The sequence below is a fragment of the Phoca vitulina genome, unplaced genomic scaffold (genome assembly GCF_004348235.1).
Source record: "Phoca vitulina isolate PV1807 unplaced genomic scaffold, GSC_HSeal_1.0 scaffold52, whole genome shotgun sequence".
Classification (NCBI taxonomy): domain Eukaryota; kingdom Metazoa; phylum Chordata; class Mammalia; order Carnivora; family Phocidae; genus Phoca; species Phoca vitulina.
This window is the reverse complement of record NW_022589755.1, coordinates 9,868,549-9,895,154: the sequence shown is the minus strand read 5'-3', so window position 1 is coordinate 9,895,154 and position 26,606 is coordinate 9,868,549. Positions and strand designations below refer to the sequence as shown.

Sequence of the window (26,606 nt, the reverse complement as noted above, 5' to 3'; positions counted from 1 at the left end):
CCCCTCCTCCCTCAGACCCAGGAGTCCAGACCCCAGCCCCTCCTCCCTCAGACCCAGGAGTCCAGACCCCCAGTCCCTCCCGCCTCAGACCCAGGAGTCCAGGCCCCCAGCCCCTCCTCCCTCAAGCCCAGGAGTCCAGGTCCCCAGTCCCTCCCGCCTCAGACCCAGGAGTCCAGGCCCGCAGCCCCTCCTCCCTCAAGCCCAGGAGTCCAGACCCCCAGTCCCTCCCGCCTCAGACCCAGGAGTCCAGGCCCCCAGTCCGTCCTCCCTCAAGCCCAGGAGTCCAGGCCCGCAGTCCCTCCCACCTCAGATCCAGGAGCCCTTGCCCCCAGCTGCCTCCTTCCTAGAGGTCTTCCCATCCTAGGTTCCTCAGCTGCATACCACCACCCCCCCCATTCCAGGTGTGTGCTGCCCTGGGCTGAGTTTGAGTGGCTCTTGTGCACCTGCCACCCAGTGGAATCTGGCTGCACGGCCCTGGCCTTGCGCTCCACCATTAACCTCACCTGCAGCGGCCACGTGTCCATCTTCGAGTTTGACCTTTTCACCAGGCTCTTCCAGGTTAGCGACGGCCAAGGCTGGAAGCCCGGACTCTTGGGTCCTGGGGGAAGGAGAGGTTGGGAACACGGCCTCCTGGGTCTGAGGGAAGAGGGGCTGGGATCCCGGACCCGTGGTTCCTGGGAAAGGGAAGATCTGGGGTCTACTGTATAACAGATTCCGAGGCCCACCCCAGGTGTAAGCCCAGTGGCTGGGTGCTGAGACCCTGGGAGGCACGAGGTGTGGGCGGCTTCCTCGGCCCCTCCCTGACCCAAGTGCTGCCCTCCTCCAGCCGTGGCCAACACTCCTCAAGAACTGGCAGCTCCTGGCAGTCAACCACCCGGGCTACATGGCCTTCCTCACATATGATGAGGTCCAAGCGCGTCTGCAGACCTACAGAGACAAGCCAGGCAGGTAAAAGGGCCAGGCCTCAGGAGGAGGAGGCTGCTGGGGGCTCCAGGGTCTGGATCCTGGGCTGGGGTGTGGGGGGAGCCCAGCCAGCCTTTGGGGAGTAAGAACGGAAGGGCTGAAGTACCTGGGACCCCAGACTGCCAAGAACTGAGAAGTAGGATGCTGAGTGACTCCAGCCACCCTGCCTCATCTCCTGGGACCTCCCAGGAGCCCGATGATCTTGGGCAGTGCTCAACATGCACCACCTTTCGAAGTGCCTTCTGCTGACACTCTCTTACAATGCACTTTCTCACAATCTGGCAGCTAGAGGAACAATACCTGGTCTGGCAGGGGGCCTGAAGACCCTGCCCTAGGATAAGATCCATTTCTGTTGAGTCAGAGCTCATATTGTACCATCTATTAAATTTTTTTTTAATATGACCCCCCCCCCCACACACACACACACCTGCTGGGGTAGGAGACTGGGATCCAAACACCTGAGTCCTTAAATGATTTCAAGCCAGGAAATTTGAGCTGTTGGGTCCTCCCAGAGGGCTAAGGATCGAGGGGCTGAGCTACCTGGAACACCAGGAGGTTAAGGGAATAGGAGGTCACATTCATGAGTCTTTGCAGGGCTGATGTACAAGAACCTCAGGACAGCAAGTATGTTAGCACTCTCCCAGTTACACTTCAGACTGGTTTAAAGGGAAAGCAAAAGGGATGGATTAATTCTCGTGTTTGAAAAGACCAGGTATGGGGTTTCAGGCACAGCTGGATCTAGGTGCTCAAGTGTCAGGAATCAGTGTCTTCCCTGTGTCTACTTCTCTCTGTTTGCTTCATTCTCAGACATGGTCTCTCCTTATGGTGGCACAAGGTTTCTAGAAGCCCCAGCTGTACACCCTACCAGCTTAGCAACCTCTGTAGAAATGGGGTACCTTGCTCCTGATACTTCTAGCAAAAATCTCAGGGCTGACCTCCATCACTATGGTCAGGGGTCCTAAAAGGCACTGATTGGCCAAGCTAGAATCAGCTTTGTCTAAGCCCCAGTGAAGGAGGATGAAGAGCCAAGCAGGTAAACCAATGGCTATCCCCTACAGTGGGAGACAGGAATCTTAATGCTCATTGCCTAAAAAGTGGGAAGCTGGGTTATAAAGAACAAGGACTTAGACACCTGGATCCCCAACAGAATGGGCACCTGGGAAGTCCCAGATGGGACAGCGATGACCACTCCCTCACCCCATCCTACCAACCTCTTCCTCCAGCTACATCTTCCGGCCCAGCTGCACTCGCCTGGGTCAATGGGCCATTGGATACGTGAGCTCAGATGGCAGCATCCTGCAGACCATCCCTCTCAACAAACCCCTGTTCCAAGCACTCCTGGACGGACAAAAGGAAGGCTTGTGAGTCACCATCCTGGCAGGGGGAGGGTGTCAGGAGAATGCACTTCGAAAGGTGGTGCGTGTTGAGCACTGCCCAAGATCACTCTAAGGGCACCCAGTTCACATGGCAGACATACATTTGCAATACTATATTGTTTCAGTAGGTGGCAGATGAGGGTCTTGAGGAAGGGGAGCTTTTTCTTTTTTTAAAGATTTTATTTATTTTATAAACAGAGAGAGAGAGCATGTGCGCTTGCAAGCAGGGTGAGGGGCAGAGGGAGAGATAGAGAATTTCAAGCAGGCTCTGCACTGAGCGTGAGCCCGACCCTGAGATCATGACCTGAGCTGAAATCAAGAGTCAGAAGCCTAACAGACTGAGCCACCCAGGCACCCCAAGGGCGCCTTTTCTAATTCACAGAAAGCTGCTGTGTGGGCTAGCAAGTGGCTGGGAGAAGTGGGGAGGGGGGGCGCTGACTCCACTAGCTCCATTCCTGGGAATTCTGCTAAAAAGCTTTTGCTTCTAGATATCCATATCCTGTTCTAGAATCTAGACTCTTAAAGCAGAAAGAACTGGGCAAACAGCTGGACAGGTGTTTTCAACCTCTAACCTTGGCTGCCCCCCAGCCCCTCTTTCAGAAGCTGCCTTGGGTAGGAGAGGAGCGGAAAAAGGCGGGTGGGGTTCCTAAGTCTCTCCCTGAACCTTTAGCCAGACCTTTCTTACCAGGCATACCTAAATGATATGATAGGAGACAGATATGCAGTCAGTTCTCTTTTGTTGCTAATGGTAGTTTTGTTCTATAAAGTCGCCGCAAACACTGAATTATCGAATACTGAGCCATTGCTCGTGGGGCAAATACGGGTTTAGATTCCTGCAAGACTCTGGTCCCATTTTTTTTTTTTTTTAATTTTAAGTAAGGTCCACACCCAACATGGGGCTTGAACTCACGAGCCCAAGATCCAGAGTCACATGCTCTCCCGGCTGCACCAGCCAGGCATCCCATCTGGTCACATTTTTCTCAACCAATTGCTACCTTATTGGTAACCAATAGTAACCTTTATGTGTGTTTCTGCCTAAAGACACCTTATTTAATATGTAGTCGGTTCTTTCACAGTGAAGTCAAGTCAAAACGAAGCTCATCTAATACCCGTATATTCTCTATAAGACGCATCCCAGCCCTGTATTTGGGAACGCTGGACAGCGCTTCAGCACTATGGGGCCATTTAAAATGGCGAAATCAACAAAAAGCACAAAAATGCAAAAAACATGGCACCAAATGCACTGATAAGGTTACTGGTTTATAGAGTAAGGAACTGAAACAAAAAGGCAGAGTGTCGCCTTCTCCAACCTCACGGAAACGCGTCAGGTGACTCAAATTTTTTGCAACGTTGTGCAGTCAATGAATGACCACAAAAGTACCATGACTATTGATTTGGGGGTGACAGATGTTAGCAGGTAGACACATTTGCGAGGACGGAATCCAAGAATAATGAAGCTCTATTGGTTATACTGGCACATCCCTACTTGACAACCGAGAAAAACTGAGGCACAGAGAGACAGAGCCACTTGCCTGGGTCACACAGCCGCTGAGCTCACGGGCTGGGATGTGAAGCCAGGCTCAGAATACAGACCCTCGCCCACCGCAATGTCTTAAGTTCCAGGTCAGACTTCACTGGAGAAAAGGATTCTAGAGATAAAATAAGTATGAATACCGTCAATCTGGTTTAACCCCCCTCCCCCCACGAAGCACACAGACCCCACCACCCACTAGAGAGATGGGAAGATCAAGGCCCTGAGAGAGGTGAAGAGACTCCAAGCACTTTCTACCACACAGTGAGGCAGCTTGCCAGGTCTAAAGTTGATCATAGCAGTTCCCTCTGGGGGGGGCGTTTAGGTGTGGAGGAAGGATACCGCACATGTTTTGTGGATGCCACCAATCTTTGCCCCCAGCATGATTATGTCCACTTTACAGAAGGGAAAACTGAGTGCAGGGAGGTAGAGATGCCCAGCCCAGGGCACACAGTGTGTTTGTGGAAGAGCTGCACTGGGGCCCAGCCTGGGGCACCTGCCCTGCTCTACCTGGCTGGCTGGGCAGACCCACCAGGCTCAGGGGACTTGTGGGCCCCACTCTGACCCAGAGGGTGCAGAGCCTTTTTCTCAGCTGTCCTGGAGCCCGGCGCCCAGACCTTGCCCACAGCCCTGGTCCCACGTCCCTCCAAGCCCCTCTGTGTGGCCTTGAGCTGTTACCTTTCCTGCACTGAACCTCAGTAACTATATGTGAAGTGGAGTGTAGACGGTCTAGAAGGGTCCTTCTAATTCTGCTAGCCTAAGACTAGGATTTGGTCACTCCAGCAATGTGTGACCTAACATGCTTCTATACTTGGGCCTGAACACTCAAGAATGGGGGTGCTCTGGGAGGGCAAAGGCTGGGATTCAGTCAGTTTCCTGGTTCCTGTTGATCTGATTTGTATTTCCAGAGCTTGGGACACTTAGGTCTAAGGTGCCCTTTTTTGTGGGGGGGGGGGGTCTGAGGGGACACGGCCCTGCCCTGGCGTCTGAGGGGACACCGCTTGCCCTGGAAAGTCCCAGTATGAGGAGAGGGAAGGGAAAAGATCCCCAGGCCAATGATGGGTTTGGGAGAGATGCTCATCCAGGGGCCCTGGGCCCATGGTAGAGTCCGGGGAGTCCTTGCTCTTCTGGGGTAGGGAGTCTTAGATGGCCCTCAGTACCCCCTCTCTTCCCTTCACCCAGCTACCTCTACCCAGATGGGAAGAACCACAACCCAGACCTGACTGAGCTCTACCAGATGGAACCCCATCTGTACATCCATGTGTCAGAGGTGAGGTCCCAGCCTGTGCCCCTTACCGCCCCATCCCTGCTTCCTGCCCCACCCCCCACACTGTGGCTCGACTCAGAATTCTCTCCCACAGAGTCAGGCTCCAGAATCCCAGAGGCCTTGGGTTTTTGTGCTGGTGTGGTGGCCATGTGATCTGGGTTAAATCACTTGGCCTCTCTCTGCCTCTGTTCCTTCTACGGAAAATACGGAGCCTCCTGCCTTCTCCCCAGGGGTTTTTGCGGGGATTAAACCAGGAAACGATACTGCTGAGACGATCAGAATGGCTGGTGCACTTGAGCTTTCACCGATGACAGCCCCTGTACCAGCTCCTGGTCTTCACAGCCACCCCATGGGTGAGAGAGAAACGACAAATGAAATCTTTTGGTATAAGTATCTCCCACACAGTATTTGGGATATACTTAGACCTAAAAAGTTACGCATTGTTTACCCAAAAATCGAATTTAACAGGGCATCCTGTATTTCTAGTTGCTAAATCTGGCAACCCTGAATATAGACCACCCCGGAGACTGAGTCTCATAATAAGGTACATGTAGGAGGCTGCTGGACACACGGCCTTGAACTTAGGAGGGTTCGGGGCTGGCATAGAAGTTTAGGACTTTCTTCCTGTGGCCTGACTTATATCCCCATGGCTGGCTGCCCCCTTCCCACTCTCCCCATCTTCTTGCCTGCTAGGAGCAGCTGCAGCTATACTGGGCCATGGACTCCACGTTCGAACTCTGCAAGATCTGTGCTGAGAGCAACAAGGACGTGAAGATCGAGCCCTGTGGGCACCTGCTCTGTAGCCGCTGCCTGGCCGCCTGGCAGGTGGGTCTGACTGCCCTGCCTTCCTGCCCAGTGTCCCCCCACTTTATGGTAAAAGTCCCTCCTAGAGGATCGCCTGCATGCCTCGTGGATCTGATGGGGAAACTGAGGCCCAGGGCGAGCAGAGATTTGCTCAGGGTCACTCAGGAGTGATGAGCGGGAGCCCACCTCTCTGTGCCTCTGTCTCCGTCTTGCTCTGCGTCTCTCACCTCCACTCCTGCTTCTCCAGCTGCGTCCTTATTAGTGGAAAGGGCTCCTTGTTCCTTGTTCCTGGCTGGGCAATCTGGGGCCAGTGGCTCCACCTCTCTGAGCCTTAGCTTCCTCCCCTGGAGAACGGGGCTGATAGTAGCAACCTCCCAAGGGCCGTGGTGAGGATCCAAGCCCACAAAGCCCTCTGCAAAGGCCCCTGGGAAACCCGGGGCTGTTGCCCCTGCGTAGTATAGGTACATGACCTTAAGCTTCCTGATGGTGATGGAGGTATTTGACAAGTTCTGATGGCTGGGGCATGCATTCCAAGGACATTCATCTTGAATATACGTATTGTCACTGTGGGACACAGGCTGCTAGCAAAATGACCCAATAAGGAACCAGGCCACCCCACTCGTGAAGCTTTAGAAAGCCCGGGGTAACCAGTCAGATAGCTGACCCCTTAAGACCTTGCTTTTCCCTTCCCATGTCCTAATGCCTCAAATTGACCAATAAAGAGTGAACCCATGAATCCCTAGACACCCCACTTGGCCCCTAATAAAGGCAGAGCCCCGGGTGCATGCAGCTTCCCTCTCTCTGCACCTGGGACCTCACCGTGGGGCCCCAGGCAGGCCGCGTACCCCCCAGGACCTGTGAGTAATCAGTCTGGTTCTTCGGAGCTCTGGTGGTTGTTGCTGAGGTGTGTCCTGCGATCATAAGAAGCCCAGGGGCCGGCTGAGCCACAACATTGGCCCCAGTGGCGGTTGTCACCACAATTCGTACGGGCCCCCGCAGGTGCCTCGGGCATTCCTAGGGGACAGCATCATTGTGGACAGCTGAGCCCCCCACAACACCCTGGCTCCGCTGGGCATCCTGCTTGTGTGCCCCCCCCCCCCGCCGACCTCACGCTCTGCTCCCATCCCCTTCCCATCCTGCATCTCCCCCAGCTCCTCTCTTCACAACTCCTCTCCCTCTCCCCACTGTTTCCCTCCATCTGTCCTCAGCACATCACTCTGTTGGGGAGGCGGGCCCTTGTGGTCCCAAGGGACATGGTGGAGAACAGGGCAACCCTGACCCTATCCCGTCCAACCCCACCCCCAGCACTCCGAGAGCCAGACCTGTCCCTTCTGCCGCAGAGAGATCAAGGGCCAAAAGGCTGTGAGTATCCTATCCCAAGTGAGGCCAGCGGAAGCCAGGGCCACTGCTGAGGACCCAAAAGAGAGCAGTGACCAGGAAGATGGGGAGGAGGAGCTGGAGCAGGTGAGCAGGGCCAGGCAGGAGCTGCAACTGGAACTCCTGAGTCTGAGGGAGGAGGGGCTGGGGGCCTGGACTCCTGGGTCTGAGGGAGGAGGGGCTGGGAGTCTGGATTCCTGGGTCTGAGGGAAGAGGTAATTAGGGCCAGGACTCCTGAGTCTAATGGAGGAGGGGCTGGGGACCTGGACTCCTGGGTCTGAGGGAGGAGGGGGTTGGGGGCCTGGACTCCTGGGTCTGAGGGAGGAGGGAGCTGGGGGTCTGGGCTCCTGAGTCTGAGGGAAGAGGGGCTGGGGGCCTGGACTCCTGGGTCTGAGGGAGGAGGGGGTTGGGGGCCTGGACTCCTGGGTCTGAGGGAAGAGGGGCTGGGAGCCTGGACTCCTGGGTCTGAGGGAGGAGGGGGCTGGGGCCTGGGCTCCTGAGTCTGAGGGAGGAAGGGCTGGGGGTAGGACTCCTGAGTCTGAGGGAGGCAGCGGCTGCGAGTCTGGACTCCTGGGTCTGAGGGAGGAGGGGCTGGGGGCCTCACTCCTGGGTCTGAAGGAGGAGGGAATTAGGGGCAGGACTCCTGAGTCTGAGGGAGGAGGAGCTTGGGGGTCTGGACTCCTGGCTCTGAGGGAGGAGGGGCTGGGAGTCTGGACCCCTGGGTCTGAAGGAAAAGGCAGCTGGTGACAGGATTCTGGGGTCCTACGGACCTGGACCTTTGCTTCCTCAAGGGTTTGGGGCTCTGACTTTCTCCAGCTGTAACTCTCCTGAGGGTTAGGACTTTGCCTTCTTCTCTATTCTATCTCCAAAGCCTAGAAGAGTGCCTGAATGCTGGGACTCTAGGCTGAAGGACACATAGGGGGGAAGACAATGGCAGCTTACAATCCCCTCCTCACCCTCTGTCTCTCCTAGGTGGTTCCCTCAGCTCCCCCACTGCCCCCTCAGCTGAGTGCATCCCCAGCTAAAGGCCAGCTGAAAGTGGTGAGTCCGGCACTGGTCTGAGGTGGGCAACTCGGGTCTTGTTCAGCCCCAGGGTTCCTCAGGGTCCCCTGGTCCAGCACTCACCCTTCGCGCCCATTGACAAGGTGCTGGGCAATCCTCTACGCCCTCTTGTTCTCTTCCCTAGTTATCCGCCTGGCTGGCTTCCTGACTCTCCTTCCAGCATCCCAGGCATGTCTTACCCCAGGACCTTTGCACCAGCTATTCCCTCTGCCTGGATTTCCTTTCCCCAGGCTTGCTTTCTCGTCTCCTCCTCAGGGAGGCCTTCCCTGACGACCCTATTTTATTGATAATAAGACACCCCCCTCCCTCCAAGCCTCTTCCCTGCTGATTTCCATAGTTCTTTTCAGCACGTGGCAGAAGTTATAGTCTGTTTCTCTCACCGTCAGCAGGGTCCCTTCGTCCTGAAGGTTAGGACTCTGTCCTGTCTGGTATGTCTCCAGAGTCTAGAACAGTGCCTGATTCATAGCAGGTATAGAGTGAAGAGGCGTTGAATGGATACCTTGAACTGGGTCTTCCCAGTAGCCTACAAAGTCAAAACTGTTCCCCTCTTCACTTCCCAGAGGAAGAAGGCTCAGAGAGGTGACCACACTCACCAGAACCTCACAGCCTGATACAGGAGAATCTGGTGTTGGGGTGGGGGGAGCTTAGAGAACCCTAAAATCATCTGCTTATTTTCTAAGCAAGCCCCAGCCTTCTATCTCTCCCCCCACCCCTTACTTCCTACCCCAGGATTTTCCGAGCCCCTGGCCTGCTGGGGAGGGGCCCGTCTCTGTTAGCATCTCAGGCTGAGCACACGCAAGATTCAATCAATACAGGGCTGTCTTCAAACAAACAGCTCAGGAAGTCCGGGAACATTATTCGACCGCAGCAAACAAGTGAGCCAGCAGGAAGGGGGGTGGCGGTGACACCAGCCAGGGAAGCTAAAAACAGATCCAGACCTGCAGCCAAAAGCAAATGGAAACATTAGGAGGCACTCAGCCGGCTCCCTGAGGACAATGAGGGGAACACAGCCCGAATGGCGGGCCGACAGGGACACAGGGGCGCACCTTTGCCTAGGCTGGGCCCTCCACCTGGCATGCCCTTTCCTCCGCTCCCCAAACCCTGCCCGATTCAAATCCCAGGCAACTCCTACCCTTTGTTCTTCAAAACACACTGCAAAAGAGGCGGCCCCAGGAGGGGGTGGGGGGTGCTGCTGCCCAGCAAAGTGACTGGCAGAAGGAGAATAGTTAACGTGTATAGAACTTGGTATATGCCTGGCATTGCTCTTAACGTATTGATTTAATTGTCATGACAACCCAGGGAGGTACATACTGTTATGATCCCTATTACTCAGAGCCGGATGTGGAGGTCACCAGCTCAAGATGACAGAGTCGGGACTGGCCCCCAGGCCCCTGGCTCTAGACTCCAGACTCCATTCTCCACTCCCATGGGCCTCTGTTCTGTCTGTGAAGTGGGCACCATGCCGGTCCCTGCCGCATGGGGGCGAGGAGTGGGCTGCTGTGGGCACAAGGGCAAAGGGGGCCATGTCAGCGTGGCTGTGGTTTGCATAAGCTGTTCCCACACTGCTGTTCTCCGTCCGAGAAGCCCACCTCTAGGCAGCAAGCCCGTCATTCAGTGGGACCCGGCACCTTGCTGGCCTCCGGCGACCTCTCATCCTCACTGTCCCCATGCGGAGAATAGCAACAAGCCTGGCATGGGCCCCGCAGGTTCTGATGAAGTGAGCAAGACTGGGTGTACGTAACCTGGGTCACACCCCTCCCTGACCTCTCAGAAGCCCCCACTTGCCCCCCTAGGGCCCCAAGAAAAAGCTAACACACTCTCCACAGCCCACAAGGCCTGAGGGATCTGACTCCCCCCACCTCTGCACCCTCTTACCATACTCCCAACTCCTTTTCAGCAACAGTGGACCCCTGCTGTTCTTCTAACAGGCCAGCAAGCCCGCCACCCATTGCAGGACCTCTGCCTACATCCTTCTAAATACTCAGCCTTCTGTTCAATTGCCGCCCTTTCCAAGAGGTCTTCTCCAGCCACTCCTATCTAGTTGCCCCCCACTCTCCCCATGCCCGTTTCAGTTCCCTGAAGAACATCTAACACTCTCTGGATATTTCCTTGTCTGTGCACTGATTACTCATGGTAAGCTTCTTGCTCAATACATCATCAGTTGCATGAGGACAGAGATTTGTCTACCTGGTTCATAGCTGTCTCTTCAGAACCTAGAATAGTGCCTGACACTGTAGATTCTCAGGAAATATTTGTGGGATGGATGGATGGATGAAAGGATGGGTGGGTGGGTGGGTGGATGGATTGATGGATGGATGGATGAATAGGTGGGTGGATGGATGGATGGATGGATAGGTGGGTGGATGGATGGATGGATGGATGAAAGGAGGGGTGGGTGGATGGATGGATGAAAGGATGGGTGGGTAGGTGGATGGATGGATGGATAGGTGGGTGGATGGATGAAAGGATGGGTGGGTAGATGGTTGGATGGGTGGGTGAATGGATGATGGATGGATAGATGGATGGATGGATGGTTGGATAGATGGAGGGATGGGTAGATGGATGGACAAACAAAACTTCCTACTCAAGCCAGAGGTGCTAGGGGATAAAACAGCATGGACCAGGGACAAGACTATTGTACTGGCCTTCCCTCCTCCTCCCCCAAGCAACCAATGTATTACTGCTGTCCAGACCTGTGAAATGAAAGATAGCTATAGCTCAGCTATGACATTTCTTAATCTCCTCCCCTCCAGGCACCTCTGGCCCTCCCCAGACTTCGGGGCCCTCTTTCCTTTCCAAGAGTTAAGACTGTGGCCTTGGCCCCATGGCAAATCACCTCCAGCCCTCAGGCCAGGGAGGGAGCCCCAGGGTAAGTGGAGAGGCAGCTGGGGTCTGGGACTCCTGGGTGTGCGGGAAGATGGGGATGGGGGGGCAGAAGGGAAACACTGGTCCTAGGAAATCAACAGCCCTTCTTCAAACTCTCTCCACTGCAGAAACTCCTAAGGGAAAAGTCACCCCTCTGGCTGCCCCTGGGGGGGCCCATGATCACTGCCCAGGCATGGGGGCCGGTGAGTCTACTCCAGCCCAGCCCCGGCCAGGTTCCCTCCCTTGGCCTGGCCCTGCCCTGTCCCCCAGCCTGGCTGTGATACTATCTAACCGCCCTCTCTTTCTGCCTCGCAGGGCCCCAAATGTGCTGCTAAAGGGAGCCCCAGGGGCTAGAAGGGGTTTGTGAATAATAAACTGCCAAGCCTTGTTGTCCTCTGATATGTGGAGAAAGTGCAGCAGGCACTAGGGGGCAGCTTGACCTGGGGGGGGGTCCCTGAGGCCTGATCATCCCCCCCATTAATGCAGGGGTCTGGAGGGGCGAGTGGGGTATCCAGCTCCTCTGGATCTAGGAGTCCAGGCTCCCAGCCTCCTCCCTCAGACCCAGGAGTCCAGAGTCCCAAGTTTTCGGAGAATCGGGCAGCCATCCCTCTTTCCCCACTAATGCAAAAAAATTTTCTGGAACCAGATCCAGATATCCAAGTACTAAGTCCCTAGTCAAAAAGACCCCACATTTCTTTAAGAGTTATGCACCTGATCTTGTCCCAATGTTCTTTCCTCCATTCCACTCTGGGAGAAGGATCCCAGTGATTTCCAGTCCAAATCAAACTGAGGACATGTCTCCCCACCTCATCACTAATCTTGGAGGGACCCAAGCCTCCCTCCACTGCAGTTTAAGCCAGCCCGCACCCCCTGAGCCCAGCCCTGTGCCCAGCCCCAGGCTGGGTGAGGCTGGGCGAGGCTGGGCGCATATAGCATTAATCACTGCCCCCTGGTGGCTCACAATCCAGTGGGTGACATACAGTGATGACCCAGAGTGGGCAGGGCTAGGGGGGTGGGGGAGAAACAGGGGGCTACAGGAACCCAGAGTGGGCAGCTGAGCCAGGCTGGGAGGTCAGAGAGGACCTCCAGGAGGAGGCATCCAAGCTGAGACTGAAAAGAAGAGGAAAAGGTATCCCGGTGTAAAGGGAGCATGGAAGTCCATACCACAGATTTGTCCCAAGCAGCACAAGCCGGGGCAGAAAGGGAATTCATTGAGAGGACGTGGGATCTCTCACAGATTCCCGGGAGCGATTAGAGAACCAGGATGGGAAAGTAAGCCGTGAAAGGCAAAGGAACCACCGGCATTGGGCTCCAGCCGGAGCCCAGCCCCAATCACGCCACAGAACTGGTCTGATGAGGATACACTGATGTCCCGAGGACCCCTGAAAACCAACCAGTCACCTCGCTGCCTCTGCTGCCCCAGCAACTGGCTGAAGGTGCTCTTCTCACTCGCTGTTGCTCGGAACAAATCACGCCAACACTTAGTGGTAAACACCAACATCGTGGTGGCCACGGGCCAGGATTTGGGGACGGGCTCAGGTGGGTGGTTCTGGCTCAGGGTGCAAGCAGGTGGCACCTGGTCCAGGGCCTCTGGGGGCTGGACAGACTGCTCTCTGCAGTCAGACCTCTCCATGGGGTCGCCACACTTGCTAGCTTGGGCTTCCCCACGGCATGGCTGCCTAAGGCAGCCTGACTGCTTGTAGGGTGGCTGACGGCTTCGTGGGAGAGTCTCCCAGTGACCCTTTTCTACCTAATCTTGGGAGTCCTGCAGCATCACTTCTGCCACATTCTCTTCTTTACAGGAGAGTCACAACACGGCACAGATATAAAAGGAGGAAGGAACGTAGGTTTCCCCGCTCCTGGGGAGTGTCGAGATCAGATTGTTAGAAGAGCATATGGAATGAGAGATACTGTTGCATCCATCTTTGGAAAATACAATGTGTCCCAGCTCCACAAGAGCGTAGAACCAACCAGTCCCTGCTTCTTTGGCATTGTTAAATCCTAATTCAAAGTACAGTAGGATTCAGGGGCGCCTGGCTGGCTCAGTCGGAAGAGCATGTGACTCTTGACCTTGGGATGGTGAGTTCGAGCCCGGTGCTGGGTGTGGAGGTTACTTAGATAAATAGAAAACTGAAAAAAAAAAAAAAAGTTCTTATCTAAACTTTCCCTGCACAATAAACTGTTGTCGTCCAACCCAGAATGCATTCATACTGCCACCCCCCCAAGACGACACAGACTTCCAGTAGTTACATTTTCCAGACGGAAATCTGGAATGACTGGGGAGTCCCCATTCCCCAGCAAATGTGTCATGATCCCGTATTCCACAAGCTGTGAACTAGTTTTAAAGTCAACCATCACACACTGTATGTAAAATAACGGGATAAAGGTACCAGAGTCCACAAGGGGAATTTTCCAAGATTGCTCCCGGATGCCTGAAACCACAGACAGTATCCAACCCTAGATATATGGTATTTTTTGACTAGGGACTTAGTATTTGGCTATCTGAACATACCTATGATAAAGTTTAATTTGCAAGTTGGGTACAGTAAGAGATTAACAATAACAATAAACTAGAACAGTTATAACAATGTCCTATAATTAGCATTATGTGAATGTGGTCTCTTTCTCAAAATATCTTCTTGTACTAGACTCACCCTTCTTGTTTTTTTAAGATTTTATTTATTTATTTGTCAGAGAGAGCACAAGCAGGGGGAGAGGGAGAGGGAGAAGCAGGCTCCACGCTGAGCAAGGAGCCAATGCGGGACTCGATCTCAGGACCCTGGGATCATGACCTGAGCTGAAGGCAGACGCTTAACCGACTGAGCCACCCAGGCGTCCCTAGACTCACCCTTCTTGTGATGATGTGAGAAAATAATTGCCTACATGATAAGATGAAGTGAGGGGAATGGCACCAGCATTGTGACCTATCCTCAGGCTACTCTTGCCCCTCTGAAATACACATCAGGAGGAGGATCATCTGCTTCCAGACCACTGTTGACCGAAGGTAACAAACCATGGAAAGGGAAACCGCAGATAGGCAGGGCTGCCACAGAGGAAAAACAAGGCTTGTTAATTAAAATGTGTAAGTGTATACACATGACACAGGAAGGATGGGATCGGGAAATTCATATATTGCACAGATCTTGACTCCGCTCGTCATACCAAGCACTGGTCTAGGTGTTGGAGATACAGTGGTAAAAAAAACAGTTTCCGTTCTCTTAGCACTTAGGTTCTACACAAGATAAACAATAAACAATAAATACATGGCATCAATAAGTGTTATAGAGGAGAAACGTAATAAGGGAAATAGGAATGGCTGGGATAGCAGGAATTGCTATTTTAGATAAGATGGCCAAGGGAAATTGATGCGGTGATGTTGGAGAAGAGATTTGAAGCAAGTAAGGGAAGGAGCTGTGTGGGGAAGAATGTCCCAGCAAAAAGCAAGTGCAAAGGTCCTGAGGCCAGAACATGCCTGGCATTGGAGGAACAGCAAGGAAGCAAAGAGACCAATGTGGCAAGAACAGAGCTGGCAAGGGGGAAGAGAAAGAAAGACGGAGTCAGGGAGGTAACGAGGACTGGGTCGAGGACCTCGTGAGCCATGGAGTGGACTTTAGCTTTTACTGAGAGGAGCCCTGGAAGGATTCTGAGCAGAAGAGTGATGTGGGTTGACTCACATTTTAACGGGATCCCTCTGGCTGTTTTGTGGGAATAAATTGTAGGGGACAAGGGCAGATGACGTTACAGTACTAGTTTCTGCAAGTCTGCGAGGGACTGTGGCTGGTATTTATGCCTTCCCTCCTTCATACACACTCCAGACGGTCCTTCCCCTTCGCCCAGAACCTTGGCCGGTTGGATTCTTGAGGCAGGTGGGAGTGGGAGTAGCTGATGAGAGGGTGCCTACCGGAGTCCAGCCCAAGCAAGTAGTTCACGAGCGGGAGCCAGAGGAGCTGGGGAACGGGTGTACGGGGTCGCAGTGTATGAGCTTGTCCCCGGGAGCCCTTGGAGTTGTATTTGTCCATGAGTGAGTTTGTACCATGTGTCCTGCGATGATCCAGGGAGCCTGCATGCTCCTGACTCTCCCCTGCAAACCTTCCCTGAGCACATGCTCTGTGTCTGGCCTTTTGCTGGAGACACAGCAGTGACCAACAGAGACAGCGCCAGCCCTGCCCTCATGGACCCACAGTCCAGTGGGGGGACAGATTAATCCCCAGACAGGATGACCCAGAATATGCAGGACTGGGGTGGGGGAGCCCAGGTGATTGAGGGAGCCTAGAGGGGGCGCTTGACCTAGCCAGGGGAGCAGGGAAGGCATCCTGGAGGAGGTGGTGGTGCGGGTAATACTAAAAGGTCTCCTCTCCCAGTGTAACAATTGCTTTCCTGTATCACTGATGAATAAAGTACCCTTGACCAGTCTGACCAATAACTCCCAAGCTGACCTATAATCTAAGCCTTCCTTCTGTGCCCGATGGGCAAAGCCATCTTACCAGTGACCCCCATTCTGGCCAGTGTCCAGGGCTAGTACTCCCTATAACCAGTGACATCTCTCCCTTCCCCCGCCCCCAGAGGATTTTGTCCCCGTCAGACCTGGCTTGTGAGAAGCCTTGAGCAGTCGGGATCTCTGAGGCCCCCCTGCCACCTGACCTGTGACCCTTCCTTCAGACCCTTGGCTCTGCTCCTCCCCACTCCCCTCAGGTGCCCTGGCCTGCTCCCCTCCCCCACTCACCTGCTCCCTCCAGCCTGATTCTCCTCCCATCCCCCCCAAGGTTGGGAGGGAGTGAAGGGGAGAGGAAGGGAGGAAGGGGGGTGGCATTCCTGGGATTCCCGGGATGAGGGGAAGAGAGGGAGGGCTCCACGGAGGAGAGCCAAGGAAAGAGCACCCCACTGCACTCCCCGCCCCCCACCCTCATCACAGAGTCCTGGGCTGAACTGAGGTTTGAAGACCATTAAATTTAAGAGATTGACCTGATGGGTTCCAGGCCACTGGTCAGACAGGAAAGCAGCCCTGAGCAGTGGCTACAGGGGAGGGCCTCACAAGGCATACAGGAAGAAGCTGTTCTAGGCCACTGATCAAGCTGGGCACCACTGGTTGTACTGGGGGGGACAGTGCAAGCCACTGGTCATGCCGGGAACCACCGGTTACACTGGGAGAGGCCAGTGCATGCCCTAATGGCCCCCAGTCAGAATGAGGGGGAGAGGGTCCACGGCGGTGCGCTGAGGTCCCAGCTCAGGACACTGGTTAGACTGGTCTGTCAGGCCACCGCCGGGGGCACTGGTCAGCCTGAGCCAGAGGGAGCCCCGCTCCGGGCCCAGCGCTGGGAGGTCCACTCCGGGCAGTGGGAGGTCCTGGCGGGGCGCCCGGGTTTGGGGGGGTGACGAAGGGGGGCCGGGAGGGCGGGGCGGGGCGGGGCTGCCAGGGGCGGGGCCTGGTCGCTCCCAGCCCCCGGGGCCGCCGAGCTGCAGCCCGGGCAGTCGCCACCGCCGCCGCGAACATGGAGCCCCGGGACGGCCGGGCCCGGGCGCGCAGGGCCCCGTGGCTGCTGGTGCTCGCGCTCCTGCTGGGGGCGCACCCAGGTATGGCTCGGGCGGGGAGCAGGGCGCGACTGGGGGCGGCCCCCGGGGACCCCGGGAAGGAAAGGGGGAAGGGGCTTTCATCGAGCCCAGGAAGCCAAACCTGGGACCACCCCCCCCCAAGGAAGAGGGATACAGGAGCATGGGGGATACCCCTCCCAATGTGAGACCTGGGGACAGCCAGGCAGAGGGGCTGGGCATCCCACAGTAGTGGATTAGACAGCGCCCCAGAAGTCAGCCCCCTCCAAACTCGGGACCAAGGAGTGAGGGCCCTCAGCCCCTGGAGTCTGGGTCTCGAGACTCCTGCTCCTTCAGACCCAGGAGTCCAGGCCTCCAGTGGCTGGAGTGGCTTTCTTCCAGGACACAGGAGACCCAAACCCCAGGGCTTCCCTTGGAAAGGGTTCTCAAGTTCTGCGAGGGTCAAAGACCCTGTGGCTAGAACCCAGTGAGTCACGTGCTCTTGAGGGTTCCCCCAACCTGGATTCAGAGCCCAGACTCTAAAGAACCCACCTCCTTCATGGATGAGCTGGAGCACTGGCCCTAGGCAGTGATGATGGAACAGAGTGTTTCCGAGTGACAGGGCCCCCCTTCCTGGGGCCCCAGATAAATCCACACACCTGCGTGGTGGTGGGAGGGGAGGAGGCCCAGAGGGGCTGGCAACAGAGGGACAGAGAGATGGGGGAGATTAGGGCACAGAGATCTCTCCATCTGTCCTCCTGTCTGTTACTCAGACTAGCCCCAGGCACCAGCCTGGCCCCACACCCCCTCCCCTGGGCCAGGCCTGGGCCAGAGGTGGGTGCCTGGGAATCCAGGCCCCTGGCACAAACATGGTAAATAGTGGGTCCCCAGGGGCAGGGCTGGTCAAGCTGGGCAGGGAAGGGAAGGGAGGTTCTAAGAAGTGAGCGCTGATGCCAGGATGCCAGCCCAGAGGGTGAGAGAGCATGGTTTCCCCAATGGGAACAGCTCTATCTGCCAGGATCATGGGATGGGAGTCCAACCCCCCCCCCCCCCGCCACCCGCTCCCTTCCGCCTCAGGACCCAGGCTCCTGGGCCTCACCCCTCTCCTATTCAGAGGGGACGCACCTTACCCCCTTCCCTGCTCCATCAAAGAGGCAGAGGGGCCAAGGGGCGGGTAGGGGGTTCTGGCGCCAGGCCGGGCAGGTCTGGGCCAGCCTGTCCCTCCCACATTCCTGAAACCTGCCCAGCCCTGTCCCCCCTTACCGCCCCCACACACCCATACCTCAGCTGCAGGCTCAGCCCCAGCCCCCTGACTCATGACAAGAGACCCAGAGCCTGAGAGATATGGAGACAGAGTGCCAGGCTGACAGAGAGGCAGAGACTGTGGACTAGAGATGGGAGACCTAGAGTGAGAGATACACAGGCAGAGATGGAGAGAAATCTATCCCTGGCACCATGCCAGGCTCTGCGCAGGGTGCTGGAGGCCAAGGGATGAGCCAGTGCTGGCCCTGCCCTTGAGGGGTGGCTGGTCTAGTGGGAAGAACAAGGACAGGTGCAGTTTTACCCCCAGGAGGATTGGACAGAGGGCCCTATGTGGCCCAGGGGAGGAGCCCTTAGTTCTGTGAAGAGAGAGATGGAGAGAAATGCTGATGGATTTGCAAGCTCAGAGATGCAGACATGAGAGATGGAGGGAGGCAGGACCTGGGGCTGAGGGTCTGGACTGTGTCTGAGGGAGGAGGGGGCTGGAGGCCTGGACTCCAGGGTCTGAGGGAGGAGGGGCTAGGGGTCTGGATTCCTGGGTCTGAGGGAGGAGGGCACCGGAAGCCAGGACTCCTGGGTCCTGGGGGAGAAGGGGCTCAGAGGCAGAGAGAGCTCAATTGGCTCTCCTGCAGGTGCCCAGGCTGAGGAGCCCTTGTCTGGGTCCTCCCTGGTGGAGGTGATGAAGGGGGAGCCCGTCGCCCTGAACTGCACCGCCTTGGGGGCCCACAACCATTTTGCGCTGGAGTGGTTCCTGGTAAGTGCTGCAGGCTGGGGACCAGAGGGTGGCCAAGGGGGCTGGGAGTCAGGGCACTGCAGGGCTGCACACATTCATTCCCTCATCAGAGCCCAAAGGACCGAAGAGCTCCATCCAGCTGCCTTTCCATTTTACAGGTGGGGAAGTTAAGGCCAAGCAAGGGGAAGGACTCTCCAAGGTCCCCTGGTGTCTGGGCGCAGCTGAGACTAGAAGGAAGATGCCCCCTTTGGAGCGCAGGCTCTTGAGAGAGAACATTCAGAGACAGGAGGATATAGCCGGGGGGGGGGGGGGGCGTGGAATAGGACTAAAGGAAAAGAAAGAAAAGAAGATGAGACAAGCGGCCGAGGGACAGGGCAGGAGAGGGAGACAGAGGAGGAGAGACAGGAGCAGAGCAGGATGGATATCGAGGGACCTAGAGAGAGGAGACAGCCCCACGGGGCCCCGGGAACAGGGGCCAGACCAGAGGGAGGTGACAAGAGGAGAGAGACGAACCCGCAGGACAGTGGGGGAGGGCAGGCCAGGCAGCTCCGGCGCTGAGGCCCTCCCCGCCCACAGGCAGACCGCTCTGGGGTCCGCCACCACCTGGCCTCCGCCGAGCTGCAGGGCTCCGAGGTCCAGGGCCGGGTGCACGACTCCCGGGGCCGCAGCCCCCCATACCAGCTGGACTCCCGGGGCCGCCTGGTGCTGACCGAGGCCCAGGTGGGTGACGAGCAGAACTACGTGTGCGTGGTGAGGGCGGGCGCGGCGAGCACCGAGGCCACCACGCAGCTCCGCATGTTCGGTGAGTGTCTGCGGGCACCCGGGAAGGGGAGGGCAAGTGAGAGCCTGGGAAAGGGGCTCCTGAAGGTACCGTCTCCCCCACAGCGAAACCGGAGGCCACAGAGGTCCTCCCCAACAAAGGGATCCTGTCCGTGGTGGATGACTTTGCCCAGGAGGTACCTCGGATGGGACCTGGCCAGGGTCCGGGGGGAGGAGGGGCTGGGAGGTTTGCACTCCTGCGTCCTGGGGGAGGACAGGGCTGGGGGACCCAGGCTCCTATATCTGAGCGAGGAGAAGTCCCGAGGAAAGAGGGGGCCGAGGCTTCAGAGTCCTGGGTCAGAGCCCAGGGCCATGCCTGTGTCTGTCTCAGATCGCCACCTGCAACAGCCGCAACGGAAACCCCGTCCCCGAGATCACGTGGTACCGCAACGGGGAGCCGCTCCGGATGCCCATGGAGGTGAACGCAGGTGAGCCCAGCTGGCCGTGGGATGGAGCTGGGTGGCGGCCCGGGCTGGCTGACCGCCTCCTCCCTCTCTCCCAGAGGGCTACATGACCAGCCGCACGGTCCGGGAGGCCTCGGGCCTGCAGTCCCTCGTCAGCACCCTCTACCTGCGGCCCCGTAAGGCCGACCAGGACGCCAGCTTCCACTGCTCCGTGAACTACCAGCTGCCCACGGGCCGGCGCGGCCGCCTGGACAGCCCCGCCTTCCACCTCAGCTTGCACTGTGAGTCCATGCGGGTCCTCACCTCCCCGACCTTGGACCCTCCAAGCCGGCCAGCGGCCTGCCCTGACATCGGACCCCCTCCAGCACCCTGAACCCCACGGAGTCTCACGGCTAAACGTGCTCCACACATTCTCACACCGAATTGGGTCCTGGAATCTCACCCTGACCTGCCACCCGCACTGACCACTGACCCTTGGCTGGTACTCTCAGCTCAACCTCTGACCTCTGGTCCCTGATCTCAGACTAAGTGTGAACCTGAGCTGTGAAAGATAAGACCTCTGCCCTTTGACCAACCACAGCCTGCCCCTTGATTGCGGCACTGACCTCTTTCCCTTACCCCAGCCCCTGCCTTTTACCCTTGACCCGACCTACCCTTGACCCTGATCATGAGTCTGCCCTGACCTGTCCGTCCCTCTTGCGCTTTCCCTTAGATCCCACGGAGAATGTGGATTTCTGGGTGGGCAGCCCGTCCACCACCGAGGGCTGGGTACGCGAGGGTGACTCTGTCCAGCTGTTTTGCCGGGGGGATGGCAACCCCAGCGTGGAATACATATTTTTCCGCCTTCAGGTGACTCACCCCATCGTTCCTTTGGAAGTCCCAGCCCCTGACCTCTGTGACATATTGGCCTCCACCAACTTCTGACCTTTCACCTGGGTGGCCCCTGGCTTAGTAAGGCACCTGATTGGTGACCCAGGAGCTAACGGGACCTCTGAGCCCGGATTTGAGAGCATCCTAACTTAGCGTGATACCTGACCTGGGGGACCCCTGGCCTAGAAGGGCCTCTGCCCCGTTACTTGAGGGGGCCCTGACCCTAGTATGACACTAACTTGGTGACCCCTGGCCTACAAGATGACTGACTCTGACCCGGGTGGCCCCCACCTAGCATGACCCTGCCGGCCCAGGGTGGCTCCTGAGCCGGGTTCCTCATCCCTGGTCACCCAGGACAAGCAGGAGGACGTGCTGAAAACAAATCTTGAGGGGAACTTGACCCTGGAGGGGGTTCAGCGGGGCCAGAGCGGGACCTACGGCTGCAGGGTCGAGGACTACGACGCTGCTGAGGACGCGGTGCTCTCCAAAACCGCGGAGCTGCGCGTGGCCTGTGAGCGTCCCAGGAGAGCGGGCAGGGGGGCCCTGGCACCAGCGGCCTCCTGGCCCTCACCCCCGCAGCCCCGCCGCCAACCCTTTCTCTCCATTTCTGTGGTCCTTCCTGGTCCGGATGGTCCCCTCCGCCCCCAGGTGCCTGCCCCAGCCCCCTCTGGTCTCCCACACAAGGCAGCCAGAGAGCTCATTCCAAAGCACAGACCTGCCTGCCCCCAGCTCCGAACCTCCCATGGCTCCCCAGTGCCCCACAGGAGAAAGCCCACATGATCCACCCCGGCCTTCAAGGCCCACCTGGCTGGCTTCACCTCTGGCTGACCCTTCTCCCCACCCAGGCATTCTCCTCATCCCAGCCAAGCCCCTCTCCTCATTTTTAGGTCAACTCCCCTGCTTTCTACTTTCCATGTCTAGCCAGTCTCCAGGGTCCCAGTCTTCTAGAAAACCTTCTTAGTCTGCTTGCGCCCGAGCCCTGGGCGAAGGCTCTGTTCCTCCTTGGCACTCCTTCTGCCTCCTTTCCTGGGGCTAGACCCTGTGGCTGGGGTCGGGTCTGTTCCTCCTTGGCACTCCTTCTGCCTCCTTTCCTGGGGCTAGACCCTGCCTCCTTTCCTGGGGCTAGACCCTGTGGCTGGGGTCATCTGTGAACAAGACAGCCCAGTCTCCACCTTCTCAGAGCTCCCAGCCCAGTAGGGGAGACAGGTGGTAGATGGTGAGCAAGACGCTTTGAGTAGTGATGGGGCATCTACAGAGATTAACACAGAGTGAGGGGATAAGGGATTGGCTGGGTGAGTGGGGACTGTTTTAGACGGAGGATGTTACAGGCTCCGTCCCATCCCGGGAAGCAGATTCTGGCTCGGAGATCTGCAGGCAGGAAGTTTATGGGAAATGCCTTGGGATCCACATCTATGGAGGCTGAGGAAGGGAAGGAAGCAGGATTGGGCAGGGGCAGAAGACGGGCTGCAAAAGTCTCAGTTGGCCCTGCAGGGCACTGGGAAGCTGGCCTTCATAATTGTCCCCAGTTGGGGCGAGGGCACTGGGCCTTTCTACCCCCACATCAACCAGTCATTACACGTGGGCCGCCCGAAGAAGAGGGCATGACCTTGAGCGAGGGGCTCTCTGCAGCTGAGGCAGTTCCCAGAGAGGGCCGACGGCTGAGGGCTGACAGCTGACATCCTTCTCAACAGCTGGGGGGATAAATCCTTCAGTGCTGGAGGGGAAAGCTGAGTGTCCACAACAGGGTGTCAGAGGGGCCTCTCTGAGAAGGGGCCATTTGAGTAGGAAACCAAAGCATGGAATCAGAAATACAAAGAGCCCAAAGAGGAGCTTCCAGGCAAAGGGATCAGCAAGTGCAAAGGCCCTGAGGCAGCACCCAACCATGGCATACTGGAGAAAAATGGCAAGAGAGTAGGGTAGCTGGAGCTTGGGACAAAGGTGGGGGGGATGAGAAGCGAGGTTGAGGAGGTAGGCAGAGGTCAGACCAGGCAGGCTCCTGTAGGCTTGGTCAAGGAATTTGGCCTCTATGCCAAGGGTTTTGGGCCGAGGGCAGGGCTGACCAGTGTGTGTTTTGAGAAGATCCATCTGGCAGCTCGGTGGGGGGATAGACTGGAAGGGCGGAGAATCCTGGCCAGCAGGGAGACCCAGTGAGGAGGTGGCTGCAGCGGTCAAGGCCGTTGGTCCTGGAGGTCAGAGATGGCGAGAAGTGGGAGGGTCCATTTCGGAGGCAGAGCAGACAAAAACTGGCTGAAAAGATGGGTGATGGGGTTTGGGTGGTAAGTCAGAGAAGGACCACCTCACACCTCCCGAGTTGTGCATTAACTGGGCCCAGACGTCCGCTCTGGAGGAAGATGGTTGAGTTAACCATAGGTTTTGGAGTTGGATTTGGGCTCCAGCCTTGGCCTGGATGGGAGTGTGGCAAGCTCGTGGAGGTGGGGAGAACCAGGAGGAGCACCGACAGGCTCTGCTTACGGCTGTGCATTCACGTCTGCACCCCCAACAGCCCTGGAGAGCCCCTAACCACATGGGTGAGGGTCGGGGAAGGTGACAGTCTGTCCCCCCCTCCAGACCTGGACCCCCTCGAGCTCAGCACCGGGGAGGAGCTTTCCTTATACTTGGGCAACAGCACAACTGTGAACTGCTCCGTGCAAGGTCTGCCCACCCCTGCCCTGCGCTGGACCAAGGTGAGGAGGAGAAAGGAGCCCCCAGCCCTGGAACCCTCGGCCCCGCACCCTCGACCCTGCCCTCACAGCTGCCTGGCCTCCCCCTTCTCTCCCTGCCAGGACTTCGTCCCCCTGGGGAACGGCCCCACCCTCTCGCTGAGCTCCATCACCTTCGATTCGGCGGGCACCTACGTCTGCGAGGCCTCCATGCCCACGGTCCCCCTCCTCAGCCGCACCCAGAGCTTCAAGCTGCTGGTCCAAGGTTCGGGCTGGGGCAGGTTTGGATGGGGACCGTGGGGATGGGGGGGGCCAGGACAAACGGCTGGTCCCTCTGTCTGCTATTCCTCTCCCCTCTCTCCTTCTCTTTCTCTCCTCCTCCTTCCCCTTCTCTGATGGAGGATGGACCTCCTGCTCTTCCCCACCCCCCACCCCCAGGGCCACCTCAGTTAAGCCCAGAAGAGCCTCAGCCCCAGACAGGGGACAGCTGGAGAGAAGGAGAAGAAGTCAGGCTGGTCTGCTCTGCCCGCGGGTATCCAGAGCCCAAACTCAGCTGGAGCCAACTGGGAGGCAGTGTAAGGGACGGTCCTCTCCACCCTGAGCCCTGCGGGACCCAGGCACCCCTCCCCAAGCCCCTCGGGGGACCCTGCCCCCTTCGCTGATCCAAGCATTGTGCCCCTCCACTTCCTGGGGGACTGGACGTCTTCACCTCTGCCCTCGCCCCAGCCCTTGCTCCCAGGGGCCGGGGCTAACCCCAGCCTCCACAGCCAGCAGAGCCGGCCCTCCGAGGGCAGGGCTGGGTGAGCAGCTCCCTGACCCTGAAGGTGACCAGTGCCCTGAGCAGAGACGGTATCTCCTGCGAGGCCTCCAACACCCACGGGAAGAAGCAGCACGTCTTCCACTTCGGCTCTGGTGAGCAGCTGCAGGGGTGGGAGGAGGCTGCCCGTGGGGCCGACAGAGCCCTGCCAGCTGACCCCTCCTCCTCCGTCCTGTCCCTGCAGTGGCCCCCCAGACTGCCCAGGCCGGCGTGGCTGTCATGGCCGTGGCCGTCAGCGTGGGCCTCCTGCTCCTCGTTGTCGCTGCCTTCTACTGCATGAGACGCAAGGGTCGCTCCGGCTGCTGCCAGCAGGGGGAAAAGGGGGCTCCGTGAGTGGCCTGCAACCTTGGAATTGACCTCTGTAACCCCACCCCATCCCTACACCCACCTCTGACTTCACCTCCCACCTCGAGCCCAAACCCAGCCCATGACCAGCCCCAACCGCATCCTGTCCTCAACCCCAAACCCAAATACGTCCCCAGCCCCGACCCCAACCGCAACTGCATCCCATCCTCAACCCTAAACCCAAATACATCCCAGCCCCAGCCCCATCGCCAAATGAAATGCAGTCCCGTCTCCAACCTCAGACCTAATAATCCATAGCCACACCCAACCCATAACCATCCCCAAACCCATTCCCAAGCCCCACTGCAGCCCATCTGAAGCCCCGGTCTCCTCCATAACCCCAACCTCATCCTCATCCCCAACCCCAAACCCGGTTTATAACCAACCTCAAATCTGTCCTCTAACCCCTCCAACCCTAACCGTATCTCCATCCTCAACGCCAATCCCCAACCCACCTCTAACCTCACCCTGAACCCCGGTGTCTCCCTCAACTGCATCCCCAGCCCCAGGGCCCCTCCCTCCCCATCTCGTTCCCATTCCTTACTCCAGTTCCATCTCCATCTATCCTCTCTGGCCCCTATCACATGGCCACCCTCCACTCCAATCCGCAGCCATCCCCAAACCCATCCCTGGAGCTGACCCCCAACTAAGTCACCGTCTACAACTCCGACAGCAGCCTACCCACCCATCCCTAACCCCGATGCCATTACCACTCCCACCCCATCCCCATCCCCGTCCCACTCCCGCCCATCCCCCAAGTCCATCCTCACCCCAAACAACCCCCTTCTCAGTCCCTTCCCCAGGCATGACCCCCTCCAACATGCTGCCTCCTCCCCCCAGGCCACCTGGGGAGCCACAGCTGAGCCACTCAGGATCAGAGCGGCCTGAGCAGACAGGCCTTCTCATGGGAGGTGCCTCTGGAGGAACCAGGCATGGCAGTGGGGGCTTCGGAGATGAGGTGGGTGAGGGCCCTGGCACCCTGAGGGTGGGGGGAGCCGCAGGGGTGTGGTGGGACAGCCCCTGTGGGCCCAGGCCCAGGCTGACCTCTCCATCTCCTCCCAGTGCTGAGCCCGAGGACCTCCAAGAGACTCTACTGGACCTGACATCAGAGAATCAGCATCAGATAACCAGCCCTGCGCACATGCCTCCACCGCCTCCGCCTGCCCCCACCTTCCCTCTTCCCCCTCCGGCCCCCCCTTCCCTTCCTTCCTCTGCAGGCTGGGCAGGGACCTACAGCAGCTACTGCTTGAAGGGAGGGAGGGAGGGTGGGTAGGAGGGGACCTTCCTCCAGGGAATGTGACTCTCCCAGGCCCCAGAATAGCTCCTGGACCCAAGCCCAGGCCCTGGCCTGGGACAAGACGAGGCTCCGAGGCTCTGAGGGGTCGGTTGGCCAGGGCGATTTTTACCTCCTGCCTGCATTGCTGGTCCCCCGCCCCACCTGATGTCCTACTGCATAGTCTGACACTGGATCCCCACCCCTGCCCCTCCACCCCCACCCTGTCATCTGTGGACACTGGAGTCTGGAATAAATGCTGTCTGTCACATCACACCATGCTGTGGCCAGAGCTTCCTCTGGGGGACGGGAGGAGAAGGGGGCGCAGGTGATGCTCCCCTCCCGTGCCCTTGCAAGACCTTGGAGAAGTCTGATGTCATGGAGAAAGAAATGAGAGCAAAGAGAGACTCTGCTTGCTGGCCAAGGGTGGAAAAGAGAGGTGCCCAGGGCCCAGAGGGTGTTAAGTGCCTGCTTTGGAGGGTGGGGTGCTGTTCCCTTAAGTAAAATACTCAGTCTCTCTTGCAGAGCCCGAATGGGAATCGAAGCTGCAGAACGGAGCAAAAGCTTTCTCTGAGCTGCGGAGTGGATGGAATTAGGGATGGAGCCGCCCCCTCTGAGAAAGGCAGGGTGCCTGCCTCTGAGGATTCCCTAGGG

General features: G+C 57.7%; 2 protein-coding genes across 2 annotated transcripts in view; both read left to right on the top strand.

Annotated features, from left to right (window-relative positions):
* Nucleotides 1-11,630, top strand: part of CBLC (Cbl proto-oncogene C) — a 15,790-nt gene extending 4,160 nt beyond the window's left edge. The window contains exons 3-11 of the mRNA XM_032388740.1: nucleotides 402-558; nucleotides 827-948; nucleotides 2,187-2,324; nucleotides 5,053-5,140; nucleotides 5,831-5,962; nucleotides 7,247-7,405; nucleotides 8,291-8,359; nucleotides 11,134-11,249; nucleotides 11,374-11,630. Coding sequence (XP_032244631.1) covers nucleotides 402-558; nucleotides 827-948; nucleotides 2,187-2,324; nucleotides 5,053-5,140; nucleotides 5,831-5,962; nucleotides 7,247-7,405; nucleotides 8,291-8,359; nucleotides 11,134-11,249; nucleotides 11,374-11,383 — 991 coding nt within the window. The 3' untranslated portion in view covers nucleotides 11,384-11,630. The remainder of the gene's footprint in view (nucleotides 1-401; nucleotides 559-826; nucleotides 949-2,186; nucleotides 2,325-5,052; nucleotides 5,141-5,830; nucleotides 5,963-7,246; nucleotides 7,406-8,290; nucleotides 8,360-11,133; nucleotides 11,250-11,373) is intronic.
* Nucleotides 11,631-16,698: 5,068 nt separating this feature from the next.
* On the top strand, nucleotides 16,699-26,223 carry BCAM (basal cell adhesion molecule (Lutheran blood group)). Its single transcript, XM_032388279.1, has 15 exons — nucleotides 16,699-16,816; nucleotides 18,664-18,785; nucleotides 19,341-19,566; nucleotides 19,650-19,720; nucleotides 19,915-20,011; nucleotides 20,086-20,268; nucleotides 20,700-20,836; nucleotides 21,212-21,368; nucleotides 23,426-23,541; nucleotides 23,641-23,782; nucleotides 23,956-24,092; nucleotides 24,285-24,429; nucleotides 24,519-24,663; nucleotides 25,520-25,637; nucleotides 25,742-26,223. The coding sequence occupies exons 1-15, from the start codon at nucleotides 16,735-16,737 to the stop codon at nucleotides 25,745-25,747; spliced, it is 1,884 nt and encodes a 627-aa protein (XP_032244170.1). The 5' UTR covers nucleotides 16,699-16,734; the 3' UTR covers nucleotides 25,748-26,223.
* Nucleotides 26,224-26,606: the final 383 nt, after the last annotated feature.

Bases quoted from the DNA above. Each gene is read 5' to 3' on its own strand.
- BCAM (XM_032388279.1), top strand. From the start codon at position 16,735: ATGGAGCCCCGGGACGGCCGGGCCCGGGCGCGCAGGGCCCCGTGGCTG. The intron at 16,817-18,663 runs GTATGGCTCGGG...GCTCTCCTGCAG, and splicing joins CCTGCTGGGGGCGCACCCAG to GTGCCCAGGCTGAGGAGCCC. The intron at 23,783-23,955 runs GTTCGGGCTGGG...CCCCACCCCCAG, and splicing joins CTTCAAGCTGCTGGTCCAAG to GGCCACCTCAGTTAAGCCCA.